The sequence below is a fragment of the Kwoniella pini genome, chromosome 1 (genome assembly GCF_000512605.2).
Source record: "Kwoniella pini CBS 10737 chromosome 1, complete sequence".
Classification (NCBI taxonomy): domain Eukaryota; kingdom Fungi; phylum Basidiomycota; class Tremellomycetes; order Tremellales; family Cryptococcaceae; genus Kwoniella; species Kwoniella pini.
The window spans coordinates 96317-111960 of record NC_091716.1 but is presented as its reverse complement, the minus strand read 5'-3'; the positions used below and the strand labels follow the sequence as shown (position 1 = coordinate 111960).

Genomic DNA, 15644 nt, shown 5'->3' with positions numbered 1-15644 from the left:
CTTCCTCAACGGATTACGATGTGGGCGAATCAGTCTTTTGAGTATGTATATATAGCGCTCGAGTGACAGGCCCAATCATCCTATTCCTTCATCATCCCAATCTTCGCCACTTCACTTGTTCCATACGAGATTTTATCGCTTACAAACCGTTCACAATGGCTGAAACTTTCTCAAATAATCCTAACACTGGTGCACATGACGCTACAAGTACTACGCCGTTTGAGGCAATCTCCAACATCCTGCAGAGCGTCGAAAGTGGTACAGATTCTCTAGTACAGGGGTACTCCAATGCTCAAGGTAAATTCAATCGTCGTGACTTCGATCAGATTGAGCGCCGTGTGAAGAGTCTTTCAAGCAGCCTCAAGAACCTAGAAATGGAGATGTGGATTCATTCCGAGATCTGTATCGACCATACCCGCCACGTTCTAGCAAAGTCATGCTTATTGAAAATGTTTGAGGGATACAAACAGCATTGGGAAAAAGAGTGCGATTTATCCTCTTTATCAGTATCTCAATTACGAACAATATTCATCGAAAGCAGACTCAACCAAGAAACAATCGATTCCGAAATTCAAAAAGCTTCAGGTAACGCTACTTTCTCTGATCTTGAAAGTATTACAGAGATCAATGTCAATCCATCAGGGTATAGAGATTACACATGTCGATTCGGTCCGAACAATGATTATAATTTCAAGATTGACATTCATCATCTCGATTGTCCCGACTTCGGAGCTGAACTTGGTGACGATCTAATGAGGTGAAAACAAGACCTCTCCAGGAGTAGGTCCCAACCAGGAACTCATTCATTACTCCTCCCCTCCTTTAGCCTAGCAGCTCTGTATACAAAATTTTATTCCCAGTACCGATATTTTTACCTGTATATTTCGATGAGAGTGGTAGTACGCTAGCTTGCGCTAGGACATTGTATATAAAGCAAAGAGCAAGGGTGTTACCCAATCAGATAATCAATTTAGGTATATCTGTGTATATGATTGAATTTATGCTTTTGTTTCTTAAGGAATGTATACCCTGTGAAGAAATCGATGCAACAGAGCCAATGTCATTACAGTAGTACATGTAGTCGTTTCGAGTGAAAGGACAGCTTGGGCCTCGTACTATAGCATGAAGCTGAAAAACTTTGGGTGAATTATACAAATCTGTCAATCCATGGATCCCTCAGTCAGATGTAGGTTGTCCAGCCATTCAACCAATCTAAACATGATCAATCCCACCTTGACACCGGTCTAATCGCGATACCTAACTTTGTAATCTCCATCTGAATTTCTAATTCCCAATTTGAAATCATCAGATAATTGAGCAGACCAATTTAAACTATCAGGAACGGAGTCGGGACTACTTGGGATAGTAGGAATTTCATCATCTGTGAGAGGATCGTTATCATCGGAAGAAGAAATATTTGAATCGGATGTAGGAGGTTCAGATTCTTCTTCAATAGGTGTAGGTTTTTCTTTATTTTTCTCATCTTCTGATTTATCTTTATCAGAATCCTTCTTATCCTTATTAGGATCATTACTGTCTTGATCTTGATCTTTACCTTTCTCAGATCTGTCTTTCCCAGGTCTATCTCTTGTTTCTTTCTCTGGCGAGATAGATGATTTCGTTTCACCAGGTGAACATGATAAGAATAAAAGAATTAGTACTAGAATTACTATAATTATAGCTTCTACCAAGGCTTTTTCTAAATAAATAGTCATGTTGAGTAGGCTTATCACCTAGCTTTTGAACGCAGGTAAAGCTGTTGTGAATATCAGTGGTTTAGTATTTTGATCAGATGAATAGATTGATGGATTACTTCGAATACTTTTTATCGTTGCTTATAAGTAATTCAATCCGGTACAAAGGATGCAGATAATCATCCCTTGTTCTGATTGATCTGCGCATTAAGGAAGTGACCGTGAAAGGTCACGCAGTCTCTATCCTCGCCATCAGTCAACGCTTCAAGTATGCGATGAAGTAGTATATGCATACATTGGTCGAGTTGTCAGCGGAATGAAAGGATAAAAGTCAAACTAATTTATTTTAGCCTGCACAATACCAATATTAGCGGTCAACAACCATATCTAACGAACATGTCAAGAAAACCGTGAACTCACATTACTGAAATCCATCTCTGGATGAGCCTTTTTGAACTTTTCCAACATTTCCAATTTCTTCATTTCATCTGAAGTGGGTTTACCCATTGCTTTTTGTCTATTATCGTACATCATTTTCTCTACCATTCCTCTTGTTTCTCCATCTAAATCTTCTAATTTGGAATTTTCAGGTACGATTTTTGTTGTATCTATTTTTGGATGATGAGTTAATACATGTGGCCACCATTGATGAGATGCTATATGAGCGCTATTAATCGTAAATTCGGGATTGTCAGTGTTTTTCAATATGAATTTTCCCCTTTCTCTCTTTCAAGCTAACTCACGATAATTTCTCTAATTCGATGTTCAATGAACCATCATCTGTAAAGTTGATCACGTAAGTATCTCATTGTTTCTACTGTAACAAGATCATCTACCCACCTATTGTCCATGATGATTCATCTGAAATTATATCGTTAAAGAGCTCTCCTTCCAATATTGGTTCAGACGACGATTTGAGTTGTACCTATAAATGATCACATATTCCCAAAGGTCAGATTTATACGTGCTGCAGCTGTTTAGACTTCTCGTTCTCACCTTCAACTTCTTCTTTCCCATGACCACATTCAAGTCTTTACCTTTTGTACCCTTAGGTAAAGGTACAGTTACAGTCACCGTAGATAGATCTTGAGTCCATTGGTAAGGTAATGCTAAGCATCATTGTCAGCAACTATCGATGGAATGAGAAATAACATGACGAGGATTCATAACTCACCAGCTTGTTCGGCTTTCTCTCTTTCTCTTTCTTTCGCATCATGAGCAGTCTGTTCTTCTTTTGTCATATCGTCATAAGGCTTGGTGGTAGTAAGCTCGGACATTTCGTTGTTTTTCCTAAAAAGCGATCTTCCGTCTGGAGACAATGTTGAAGAAGTAAGCTCGTTGTGAAAGTCTCTGGGCGAGTGGAACGTTCTCTACTTTATTCGTCGCTATGCATTGAACCAAAATTCATCAAGCAATACTAGATTTGAGTCCTTTTCTATAATAATTTGGGTGGTCTCCCTCCACTAACTGGTAACGGAATCAAATTTGGCTGGGTATTTAATGATGTTTTCGATTGTATATAAACCATGATCAAAATTAGATAAAATACCATCCATATTTCTTAATTATTCATTACTATAATCACTGTAGACTTCCCATTCTATAACCCCTTCATCAGCATCATCACGTATATCCATTCCACCAGCACGATAACGCAATAGAGGGGCGAATATCCGAAATAAACCTACCCCATATGAATAGTCGCCGCTATGGCTAATCAGGCGGTCTTACAGACTAATTGGAACGAATACAATGTGAGATTCACAGACTGCCGGCCTGTCTAGCCTACCAGCTCCATTCATTTCCTTGCTATGAAATGGACCCGGATCTAGCCATCTTAAAAAAATCAATTCGTTAGCGGACGAGCTGTCAAGCTAATGTTGGATGATGGATAGTGGTGGATAACGGAGTATTTACCGAAACAGACGGTGCCGACGTTGAAATTATTCGCATCGATAATCGAAGCTCAGTCTAGGAATCAATGTTATATCAGGAGCTCAGACAGAAAGGCGGAGATTGTGCAGAGGTATGTCAGCATGACACTGTACTTTGTTATCAACTTTGCTGACGAGAGATACGTGATGAAGGATTCAAGACGCCTTTGCGAGGATGAAAGTCAGCAACGATGTCGCAACGTATGGCACGGTGAGATTAGCGTGTGAGCAGAGAGGGTCTGCAGTATATAAACCTTACAACACTCCTGCCCCGACATTCGGTGGTGTACCTGCTCCTGCGCATACAAATAGTCAGTTCCACATGTCACACCGAAGCAGCAACATATTGAGCTGATGTGATGTTGGATCTGTCAGGCTCGTACAGTAGGCCACCTGCTCCAACAAACGGATATGGAGGTTACAGTAATGCTGGTCCGAGCAGAGCTGCTGGGTCGAATTGGCAGGCTGGTTATAGCCGTGAGTTCAGCTCGGTTGCTTTCATCTGCGGATTCGAGCTAAGTTTCATATGTTAGGCCCGCCGCCCACTCTACAAGAGTGGAAACCCAATCCCATGTGGAAGCCTGTTAAGGCATTGACTAGCATGGAGATGCTTCCGGATATCTCTCATCACGAGAATTCGCATGTAAGAAGGGAAAGAAAAACCACTTTTACGATACCGAGCGATGTGATGGAGAAAATGAATCACTCGAGGTGAGTCTGGAAGACCATTATATTGGTTGCAGTACGCTTAAGGTTCAAGTGGACATCCAGGGATAATCCGAAATCGCATCCACGCTACGCCATACGCCTTTTTTGTACCTCATCAGACTACTTCAGGTTACCAGGCCAGCCTGCCATAGCGGGACAACCTATGCCGACGAACCGCTCAATACCGATAGAGTTTCCCTCCAATCCTGACATAATGGTGGACAGTTACCCTCTACCATTCAAGGAAAAAGGTTTGAGGGGAAAAGCCGGAAGCGCTCCGCCTTTCGACCTCGAAAAAGGTCAGCATGGGCTATCGAGGGTTCCTGGCAGAATGATAACGGTAGCGATGGGTCATACTGGACCTACAGTAGGGAAGAAAAAGGACGTGGCAAAGGTCCGTCTGAACTAATGACTGAGATTATCAAGGATGGTGGCTGACCTCACGAGTATATAGCGGTTTTTCTATCAAATCATTTTCGCGGAAATGACAACGAAAGAAGAATTACTGAATCGCTTGAAAAGTCTGGTACCGACCAGCGTTGAATCGTCATTAGCAGAGTGTGAGTTGGATGGACACATTATCCGAATCAGGACCGTGTTGATTTTCTGCCTTACTAGTCAAAAAGCGTCAGGAAGAAGACGACGATATTGTTGTCGGAACCTCCGTTATGTCGTTGAAGGATCCGGTAAGCCAGCTTGAATTCATAACATCTATATGCGAGCTGTATTGACAATTTCTGTCTCATAGCTGGCATATATGCGGATGACACGGCCTGTGCGATCATCGAGGTGCACCCATATACAGTGCTTCGACGCTCAATGGTGGATCGAAAGTAATGCTCAGCATCCTCAGTGGCATTGTCCCCATTGTGGAAAGGAGTTGCAATTCACAGAATTGATTGTCGATGGGTATGTTATCACCCATTTTCTTCCAATGACTCCGCTTACGCCTATGCGACAGATATGTGATGTCGATACTCGACGCCTGTCCGGATTCGGTTGATGATGTCATACTTGAGCCGAGTGGTGATTGGCATACTGAAGATAACAAGTATGGTTCCATAGACTGGTTGAGATCACACGGTGCCGCTCCTCCACCGCCTGCAGACGTCAAACCTGATTTCGCTTCAATGCCAACAACCAACGGTAATACAGCTGATAACGCGATACCGAAGCGAAAGATAGTGGAGCTGCTTTCGGATAGCGAGGATGACGATGAAGGAGAACAACCGCTCTCCAAGAATGCCAATGGCACAACTCGACCTCCTATAAATCCACCCATTCTGGCTGTTCCTTCTCGTCCTACACCAGCAGCTACCCCTGTTACCGCCGGCGCTTCTTCTAGCCGGTCTTCAATACAGCCAGCCAATGTCGTCATAGATCTCACAATATCTGATTCCGAGGAGGAGGATGACGATGAGACCGAACCGCCTTCTGCTTCCCAACAATATTTTCGGGAACCGGACGCCGTATCCACGAATCGAAAAGACGCCGCTATCGATTCTCACCCTCACTCTCATTATCAGAGTAGGGAATCGGCTGTCCGGCCTACACAAGGCGACCGAGTTAGGCTTCACGATGTCAACCCAGCTCCTGCTCCTCCATCAGCTCCACTCTCATCCGACAGGCTATTGTCACCCTCGATAAATGGGCAAGGAAGCGCAGCTAGGGGTGGCGGTACCTGGATAAACCCATTAGAATCGGAATGGGCCAGCCCTAGATACGGTCAACAACCACCGACGGCGCCTAGAGGAGCTGGTGGAGGCAATTGGGGACTTAACGGGTCTGGCAATAATCACGTCTCTGGTTCGATATCCAAGCGACCTAGAATGGATTGGCTGGAAGATGACCGTGCGTTCCATGATTTGTAGTGCAACTTGGTTAGAACATTCCTGATATTCGTGATGGCTTACAGGTCCTCCTCCCATCGACCCTCGACGTCAGCAACCGAATGCCGATCCCAGCTCAAGCTCAGTAGCCGGCAATAGAGGCTTCGCAGCATATGCTAGCAATCTATCGGGATCCGGGTCACCATCTCAACATCAACGTCCCATCGACCCGAGATCTAATCAATATCTAGCGCCCCGCCAGAACTCATCACAGGCACACACTTCACCACTACCTTCACCGAACTTCACTTTCAACAATCGTCAACAACCTGCATCTTCGACTTCACCCATAACACCTACCATCCCCGCATTACGGCAGCCTCCACCGCACCAACTTAACACCCAGACTGATCGGAGAATCCCAAATGATACACCTTCGGCGGGCACCAAATCACCTAGTCTGAAAGTCACAATTCCCAATCCGAATTTTCGAGGTGAACGAACTCCTTTGAATGTATCCCGAACTCCTAATAGTAAGGATGTTGGATCTGGCTCGACATTAATCACTAATGAACAGGATAAAGGAGATACCGACGAGGTTTCGATGGAATTAACCCCGATTGATGGATCTTCGCCTGGTGTCTCAACAAACTTACCTATACATGCTAGATTCACCAACAATAGGCAAATGCGAGAGGAAGATGATGGGGATAGAGCTGAAAGATCTTCCGATTTGGGCTTGGGAATGGATACTCTGGAAGAAAACTTTTGGGAAGGTGTACTTAATGGGGATATCGATATATAGTATATTTAAATCAAACAAATTCGTCATATAGATCATCTTGCATTGTGACTTCTTCTTGAATTGGACCTCAAATGTTGTATGAAATGTACTGATCATCAATAGGGATGATTTCTTACTTTATATAAAAAACTTGTAGGCTATATAAATCAGCATATTAGATATTATTTATTACATTCACATGAATAATATAATACAATCAAGAGTCATTCTTATGTATTCGCGCCTTTGACATTTTTCTCCTATTGCTTTTAATCACATTTTTTTCTCTTCCATTCCATCAGGTGGTTTAATAGGTGTACGTTCTACAAATGTAAAATCAAATTTTAGCTTTTTATTTTTTGGAAATCAAAATTAATATTCAAAAAGAAAATTGATTAAATATACCTTTACTTATATTATTCCAATCTGTTGATAAAGTAGTTCCACCACTTTCAGTAAAAGATTTAATCATTGCTCTTTTTGTATCATCATCTGCATTTCCATAAATTTGTGAAAAGAATTTTTGTAAAGCTGCATCACCACCTGAATTCTAAATTAAAAGTTTTTTTCAACCATTAATTTCGTGACTTAAAAAATTATGAAAAAAAGAAAAAAAAATACTAAAAAAACTTACTGGATCTTTATTATCTTCTTTTTCTTCTAATTCATCTTCTAATAATTTATCCCAATTCTTTTTCGATTTAATTGGTTGATTCGCTTTTAATGATTCATTTGAATATTCACCTTTGATATTGGTATTTGGGGATTGAACAGAGACAGTAGATTGAGTATGAGAATGTGATGAAGAGGTCAAAGGTTTATTAGGGTCTGATAATAAAGTTGACCAATTAATAGGATTCGATTTAGTCAATTTAATTTCGATCTGTCAAATTAGTCAGATCAGATATGTTGCATAAGTGTCTAGCCTAATTTTAGATGTAATGGATCCATCTCACCTTGGTATTAAGTATTCTACTCGTACTACTTTCCACGACGATATCATCAAAAAGCGGCTCGAAAACGATTTTCCTCGCTTCGGCAGAAGGAATCTGAGGTAAATCAATAATTATCTATTAAATTGTTTTCAGCTCATTTGCATAGTATAAGACATCACGTAACTCAAATTACATCTGTATTTGTTATATGAATATATGAATTTTAGACTTACTTTTCGTTTCTCTAATTCAACTTTAACATTCTCCTTTATACATTCTATTCCATATCCTTTTATATAAATACTTAATGTTAGCTGATTAGAATTTTGATAAAAATCATGCCTATAAAACAGTTAATTAGCTTTCATCAAGTCATTAGTAGATATCAGTTGACGTGATCTTATTCATTTGAGTGGATAACTCATTCTCTTAAGAAGAACAGAAAAGTGAATGTATATATTAATATTGAATAACTTACGAAGGTAAATCTTTATTAGACATCTTTTCTCTTCCTCAGGGAGTTCGTAATATTGAGTTCCAATCTAAAGCTATCAAATCGTCAATGTAGTAGCGAATCAATTGATTCACGTAGTACTCGATATGTCCAATTCTTCTTACTTGTGTATAAGGATATTAATAAAGGAAGGAAAATTAGAAATATTAGGAAATTGCTAGAGCGTGTTTCTTGTTGAAGTGGACGTTGGAGTGGAGGTTAAATTGAAAGCTCATTTAATCAGTGGCATAAAATACTTGAAAGCTTTCAAATTCCAAATTTAGTCTTCATCGAGTTCTTATGCAAATGAAAATGTTCGTAAAATCGCAGAAGGTGCTAATGATTTGGCATATCATTGAAACGTTATCATGTTTTTAAATTATCAAAGTATCTTACAATCAACTGAAAATATCCATATATACAATGTCCCAAATCAGGAAAAAACAATGATAAAAGAATAAAATCAAATAAAGCAATAAATAAGATTTATGCAGTAAAATCCATTTTTACGTGTATTGCAAGAAGAAAAGAAGGTAACGAATTTTTTTAAAAAAATGCTAATTAATGTATATGTGTGTATATGTATGCTAAACAATGAAATAAACCCTAATCAAATCCAATTTAATAAGAATTTATTGTCCTAAATTTACAATTTAAAAACTTCCTGATAAAATACTTATGAATCCTATTAAAACACTTGTTTTCAATATTAATGATATTGGTGATTGTATTTTAATAATTGATCCAGAAGTTGTATTTCCTTTTGAAGTTCCACCTCCTGTATTATTTGAATTTTGACCATTTGAAGTTTCAAGTGATTGTTTATCAACAGTTGCACTTCCTGTACCAACAACAGAAGTTTCATATGCAGTTTTACTTGATTCTGTAGGTGAAGAATTTGTTAAAGCATCTGTTGTTAAGAAAACAAGTGCAATTGAAGGTGCAGGTACTGGTATAATACAATTTCCATCTTGACAATTAATTGTAATTGTTTCTTGATTTCCATATAATCTACCATCAGATGCAAATGATGTACCTAAAGTTTGATTTGCCCATGTTATATTATATTGTTCTGAAACTGAACTTGCTCTTAAATATCTAACTGATACAGATGAAACGTTTGTACCAACGTTGATTGTAGTTTGTAGATCATTTGCACCTGTTGAATCATCGATATAATTGAATAAAACAACTCTAGTTGGAGCATCATTTTCATATACGGCGTAAATTGGATGATAAATGTAATTGGCATCTGTATCTTGCGTTGGGGAAATATCCACAATTTTAGATTGATTCGATTTACCAAATGTCTCTGAAACAACTAAGGAAGAATAATAAATTGATCCGGTTGTCCATTGTTTTGTAGATGCATCAGTCGATGGAGGCGGTGTGAATGGCTAATCCATAAATTTGAATTAGTATCATGGTGTAAGCGATTCAAAATAAACGCAGACTCACGTTATAGTATACATTTTGACCACCAACGTGCATTAAAGCAGTGGAGAAATTACCCCAAGCCATTTGAAGAGCATAATCGGTCATCCTATATCATACAAATACCAAAATTAGCAATCAACTAGCTTATGTCTAATTTGATTATCTTGATATATATACTCACCATAAAGCTGCACCGAAACTATCACTTAATCCAGCAAACCCACCACAAGAAGCAGTATTAGTTTCAAGCATTACGAATTCTTTTTGTGCACCTTGAAGAGTAGCTGCATTGCCAAGATAAGGTGAAACTTGAGCTTGTGCAGAAGTGTGATTAAGGAAATCCGAAAATATATCTTGAGGATTAATTACATTTCCATTTATCTGACAATTATTTGTTGGGTAATGTTGAACTGAAACAGCTGCTAAATTGTTGACATTATCGTTTAACCATCCTGCATTAAGTACATCATCTAATTCAAATCCTACAACTTGACAGCATGTTGAAGGACCAATGAAAGCCTTAGTATCGACCAAGTTGTTATTCGCTAAAATTGATTGTGTCATGTTGTCAAATTCGGTAACGTAGTTCGAAACTCCCCATCCTGATTCTCGTTTGCTGTGATCGACGTATCTAAATGAATAAATGGCGTCAATCAAATGAAGTCCTAATAAAAAGCATTGAATAGTAAATTCAATTAAACTCACAAATCGGGTTCGTTACCCACACTCAAAGCTAATAAACTATCACCAAGGATATCTTGTGCCCACTTGGCAGCTATCGGTACGTTACCCGTTGGATAGTCTACAGCCGATTCATTGAATGATAGTCCGAAATACCAATCTGCTCCAACAAGGGAAGTGACATTGGCCATTAAATAGAAGAGTTCGAGGGAGTAGTTGATCAATGGTGTATCAGTCTGTAATACAATCGAGTATTAGTAATGAGTCCAATATACGTCAGAGTACAACTTTCGTAACGAAAAAAGCGTAATAATGAATGAAGTAAATGAGAAACTTACAACACCTGAAGAAACTTTTATCTTATCTAAAACAGCTCCATCTGCTAATCCACCGACGAAAATTGAACTTCCTTCTTGTGAATTACCTCCAACTCTAATAATAGGTCCTACACCTGCACGATTTTGAATATTTGCCATATAATTAAGAAAAGGTACTTTTAAATTAGTTGAACTTGAACCCATTAAACTATTTGCAATTGATAATTCAACTGAAAAACCAAGGAAATTTCCTTTTTGTGATATTGATAAAGATAATCCTGCATCTAAAACTGCTTGACTATTTGTAGGTAATGTTAATGTATAAGAAGTAACTGGTGTTGCAGGTGCAGATGGTGGAGTTAAAACTGTTGGATCATATGCTGCTAATCCTGTATATGTTCCAGATGCTGCTGTTGCTGTTGAAGTTGCTGTAGCTGTTTCTCCACCTGTATATACAGTAAGTGATTGACCTGAAATTGAAGATAAGATTGATAAGGTGGTCAACCAAGATAATGGCGAAATCGATTTCATTTTGAACCTGACGAAATGATGAGAAGATTGGTGGTGATCCTAGAATGAGTGAATCTTGTATATTGGGAAGATCGAGAAGAGGTTAATTAAGGAAATAGAAGGTAGGAAAGGTGTAGTGGCAAGATGATATCTCTATTTCACTATACACTCATAAAGAAATACAATAATGATTTGATCGTGCAAATTAGACAAAATACGATATTTCGATTATGATATGAACTGATCAAATAAGCCAGGTTACTCTTTTGTTGGAATTTCGATGCTAAGTTTAGACTTTTTATGTATGATGTTTTGTTTCTTTTTTTGGGTTTTGATTGGTGACTGCGGTAATGATAATAGGAGTATGTATGTGTGTAAATTTGATTTAGATCTTACTTTATGACGCAAATGAATGTAATTTAGTTTGTCGGCTTTATAAATGACTTTGTAAAATTGATTATATATGGGACAAAGGCGATGTCAATGTTTGATTATCATATGATCTTGAAATCAAGCTGATAAAGGAATGAAAGGATTATTAACGTATCGTACAAAAAGTTATCTTGGTATTTGACCAATAGCCAAAAGACTTCCAAGTCAATTGGGACCAAAAGCTGAAATTAAAGCTTTGTTCCTTCTTTTCCTTTTCTTCGCTTCTTCTGTCCTAAGGGATAAGAGGCCGAATTCCAGAAAAGAGTCAAAGGGCACAACAACAAATAACAAGACAAAGGGAAATTAAACTTTTGTTATGACATGTCACTTCTACGCAGTTTAATTTCAATCACCATTGGCACACTAAGAGAGCTATTTTCCACTTGTCAAACTTCTTCAACTGCGTCTTCGTTACGTGATAAATCAAAATAAAAAGCGTTCTGTCTGGTCTTTTGGTCTTGTGAGTGCGGTGATCCACAGGTGACCCTGTTTATACCTATCAAATAAATAAACAAATCCAGATGCCGAGTCTTTTATCCTGGCAGTGGGCGCCCTTGATCATAGTCCCTTCTTAGTAAGGCACAATTCAAACCAAAGCGTCATTGATGAAACCGCAGTAAGTCTAAACTGAATATCTCCGAAAAGCCTCAAGACGCGTTGTTTGAGTGGTCCTAGAGACATTGTTTATCATATATCTTTTGTCTGTTTAGAACTCAGAATGTTGAGTGTTGGCATCTGGTCGGATATACCACAACAGAATATACATATGAATTCTTGGACATCCATCGTAGGCATACTCAACGCGCAAGACCAATCACGATAACCTAATAGTCAATCCCTGATACGCCCAGTGTGACCGCATTATCAATTCACCAAAGACGCGTTTTTACCCCTTGAGACAGTTCATCAGTAGGGTATGAACAAAAACCTGAGCTATTTATATATCTTGGAATGTTATTCACAGTTACGATCGTCAAATATCCTGTCTTGGGTAGGAACGATTCAATCGGTCAATTTATATGATGATCATATGGGGCATGTAATTACAATTGACATGAAGGGGGCACCATCAATAATATTGATTATCCATAGTAGTAATATCGGGGGTGGCAGTGCAAGTTAGATGACCATCTGCATGGAAAGCGGACTTGATGTATGCTACCAATACAAGGATGTATGTATATCTGCATTATCAAGTGCGTACGTTAAATCGCTACTTCGCTGCTGCATATCCTGTCTATGAATTTCGGTTCATAAATCACTTGATCAAACAAGCGGACTATGATCGCTTGACTAGGTTCCAAATTATCATCAAAATCACTGCAAATAGTCAACTCCTCACTCGTGATTTCGTCCAATGGTGAAAGCACGATGGAAACGAATCACAAAGCACGACTGAATTCTATCAGTCTACGTGGTAGCACTTGCGCTTTTATAGAGGCCCTGCCAAGAATTGATGCAAATACGATTTACAGACGCTTGGTTCTTGGTACCAGGAGATCACATATTGGAGCTTCAACCCTATTATTACACAGTAAAGTATCTGTACAGACTGTCTGGTGTAAACTCATTAACGAGAATGCTCAATTTATACTTCATCTGATTAAGCTTGAACATTGTTCAACGGACAAGTGGCGGAATTATTCGGTCAAATGCGATGACGGGCTTGTATTCAAGCTTTTATGAAATGGATCAGCGAAACCATCACAAGGCCAATCAGCATTCCACTGACAACCATAAGACGTGTTGAATGAATGTCAATACTGCAGTTGAGTCTTTGACAAAGGATTGTCACACATCCTGAGCCATCTATTGAATTGCTCGTGAACAATACCAGCTCTTCGTGACTGTTTTTCAACCTTTTTAAAGCCGACTTTTCGGTAAAACCGGGATACCGGGACTAACGGACCGTTCTTCTCATCGTCAAACGCCACAAGGTAACCTACCGGAGTTATAATTTTAGGTGAAAATAAGCTGCCACTCCGATTTTCTCCGATAATATAATGCCGCTATTTCACGGTACGGTGTAGTTTGGTTTTTTTTTCTTCCAAAACTTATCCGCTTGAGTTGGGAATTGTGATTTGGTGCTGGCGAATCAAATGGTGATGAGTCTATTGAGGGGTACTCCACCAATACTCTCTGACACCGTGTAGTCCTTCACCTTTTACTTTTCCAACTTTATCTTCTTATCTTTTCTTCTTTCTTTTTCAGCCTTGTTCTTTATCTACATACCACACCACTCCTTGTGAGTTTAACGTTTCATTCTCCTTCTCCTCCTCACATCTATTCTGTTGGTGTCGCATTAATTCGACATACTATGCGAAAATCTGATACAAAACTATCTCTGAATGGAGTCGTGGTATATTGAATTAGAGGGAGAGAGGAAACTTTCTACTCTACTTTCATGACCATGGCCGATCTGTCGCGTGAATCTATCTGTTTGGGCTGTATGGTATTATCATACTCTCCCTTCACAATCTGTGCTAGCACAAATAATCCTGCTCGTGATATTCTATCTCATTCATCTTTCTCTGCAAAATACGATTTCGCCTGCTCGTCAATCATCATTATTCCTGTCTTTCTCTGATTGCACAGCCCACGGATCTTGCGAATTCAATCACTAACTCTCTGTTAAAAAATAGCAAAATGGCCGACCAAGTTAGAAAACCCAAGGATGCCAAAGCTTTCTTAACCGATTTCTTGATGGGTGGTGTTTCCGCCGCTGTCTCCAAGACCGCCGCTGCCCCCATTGAAAGAATCAAGCTTTTGGTTCAAAACCAAGATGAGATGTGAGTTGCTTTCGCTTGACAAGACAAACACTCAAACTGACTATTTGTAATAACAGGATCAAACAAGGTCGTCTCGCTACCCCTTACAAGGGTATTGGTGACTGTTTCTCCCGAACCTACAAGGAGGAAGGTATGGCTTCCCTTTGGAGAGGTAACACCGCCAACGTTATCCGATACTTCCCTACCCAAGCCTTGAACTTTGCTTTCAAAGATTACTTCAAGTCATTGTTCGGTTTCAAGAAATCCGAGGGATACTGGAAATGGTTCGCTGGTAACATCGCTTCCGGTGGTGCTGCTGGTGCCTCTTCTTTGCTCTTTGTCTACTCCCTTGATTACGCCAGAACTCGATTAGCCAACGATAACAAATCCGCCAAGAAGGGTGGTTCTAGACAATTCAACGGTTTGGTCGATGTTTACAGAAAGACTCTCGCTTCCGATGGTATTGCTGGTCTTTACAGAGGTTTCGTCCCATCCGTTGTCGGTATCATTGTCTACAGAGGTCTTTACTTCGGTCTTTACGATTCTATCAAACCCGTTATCCTTGTTGGTCCTCTTGAAGGTAACTTCTTGGCCTCTTTCGCCCTTGGTTGGACCGTTACCACTTCCGCCGGTCTCGCTTCATACCCCCTTGATACCATCAGACGAAGAATGATGATGACCTCCGGTGGTACCGTCCACTACAAATCCATGTTCGACGCTGCCTCTCAAATCGTTGCCAAGGAGGGTACCAAATCTCTCTTCAAGGGTGCCGGTGCTAACATCCTCCGTGGTGTTGCTGGTGCCGGTGTGTTGTCTCTTTACGACAAAATGCAAGAATTGATGTTCGGTAAAGTCTACTCTGTAAGTTAATTTTTTATGAAGGGTTATCAAGCGAAGAAAATTTGCTAATACGTCTTTTAACAAGTAGGGTGGTTCCGGATAAACGAATCGAATGATTTAACCGACTTGAATCGTTCTTCTCCACCATCATTTAACTCTACCTCCTCAAAACGAAATTGACCCTTTGGCCTTTTTCAAACCTTCACTACCTCGCATACAGATATAACACATAAACTCCTTCCCTTTACCATTATCTGACTTGTTTCCTTCGCTTATATTCAT

At 39.4% G+C, this 15644-nt stretch overlaps 7 protein-coding genes across 7 annotated transcripts; 3 read left to right on the top strand and 4 right to left on the bottom strand.

Moving 5' to 3' along the window:
• Positions 1-155: 155 nt before the first annotated feature.
• I206_100046 (uncharacterized protein) lies at positions 156-761 on the top strand (the record flags this gene model as incomplete). Its single annotated transcript, XM_019159546.1, has 1 exon — positions 156-761. The coding sequence occupies one exon, from the start codon at positions 156-158 to the stop codon at positions 759-761; it is 606 nt and encodes a 201-aa protein (XP_019007410.1).
• Positions 762-1244: 483 nt separating this feature from the next.
• On the bottom strand, positions 1245-1715 carry I206_100045 (uncharacterized protein; the record flags this gene model as incomplete). Its single annotated transcript, XM_019159545.1, has 1 exon — positions 1245-1715. The coding sequence occupies one exon, from the start codon at positions 1713-1715 to the stop codon at positions 1245-1247; it is 471 nt and encodes a 156-aa protein (XP_019007409.1).
• Positions 1716-2030: 315 nt separating this feature from the next.
• On the bottom strand, positions 2031-2971 carry I206_100044 (uncharacterized protein; the record flags this gene model as incomplete). Its single annotated transcript, XM_019159544.1, has 6 exons — positions 2031-2045; positions 2115-2361; positions 2438-2474; positions 2535-2619; positions 2691-2803; positions 2869-2971. The coding sequence occupies 6 exons, from the start codon at positions 2969-2971 to the stop codon at positions 2031-2033; spliced, it is 600 nt and encodes a 199-aa protein (XP_019007408.1).
• A 432-nt stretch (positions 2972-3403) lies between these two features.
• I206_100043 (uncharacterized protein) lies at positions 3404-6970 on the top strand (the record flags this gene model as incomplete). Its single annotated transcript, XM_019159543.2, has 11 exons — positions 3404-3448; positions 3590-3720; positions 3782-3939; positions 4004-4105; positions 4162-4339; positions 4400-4730; positions 4791-4896; positions 4955-5022; positions 5085-5245; positions 5298-6187; positions 6252-6970. 11 exons carry the CDS (start codon positions 3404-3406, stop codon positions 6968-6970), a joined length of 2889 nt encoding a protein of 962 aa, XP_019007407.2.
• A 252-nt stretch (positions 6971-7222) lies between these two features.
• I206_100042 (uncharacterized protein) lies at positions 7223-8385 on the bottom strand (the record flags this gene model as incomplete). The annotated part of the gene is made up of 6 exons (XM_019159542.2): positions 7223-7272; positions 7355-7499; positions 7584-7832; positions 7906-8019; positions 8118-8226; positions 8363-8385. 6 exons carry the CDS (start codon positions 8383-8385, stop codon positions 7223-7225), a joined length of 690 nt encoding a protein of 229 aa, XP_019007406.2.
• A 645-nt stretch (positions 8386-9030) lies between these two features.
• I206_100041 (uncharacterized protein) lies at positions 9031-11343 on the bottom strand (the record flags this gene model as incomplete). Its single annotated transcript, XM_019159541.1, has 5 exons — positions 9031-9774; positions 9836-9920; positions 9996-10445; positions 10520-10731; positions 10834-11343. The coding sequence occupies 5 exons, from the start codon at positions 11341-11343 to the stop codon at positions 9031-9033; spliced, it is 2001 nt and encodes a 666-aa protein (XP_019007405.1).
• A 3057-nt stretch (positions 11344-14400) lies between these two features.
• On the top strand, positions 14401-15392 carry I206_100040 (ADP,ATP carrier protein; the record flags this gene model as incomplete). Its single annotated transcript, XM_019159540.1, has 2 exons — positions 14401-14543; positions 14600-15392. 2 exons carry the CDS (start codon positions 14401-14403, stop codon positions 15390-15392), a joined length of 936 nt encoding a protein of 311 aa, XP_019007404.1.
• Positions 15393-15644: the final 252 nt, after the last annotated feature.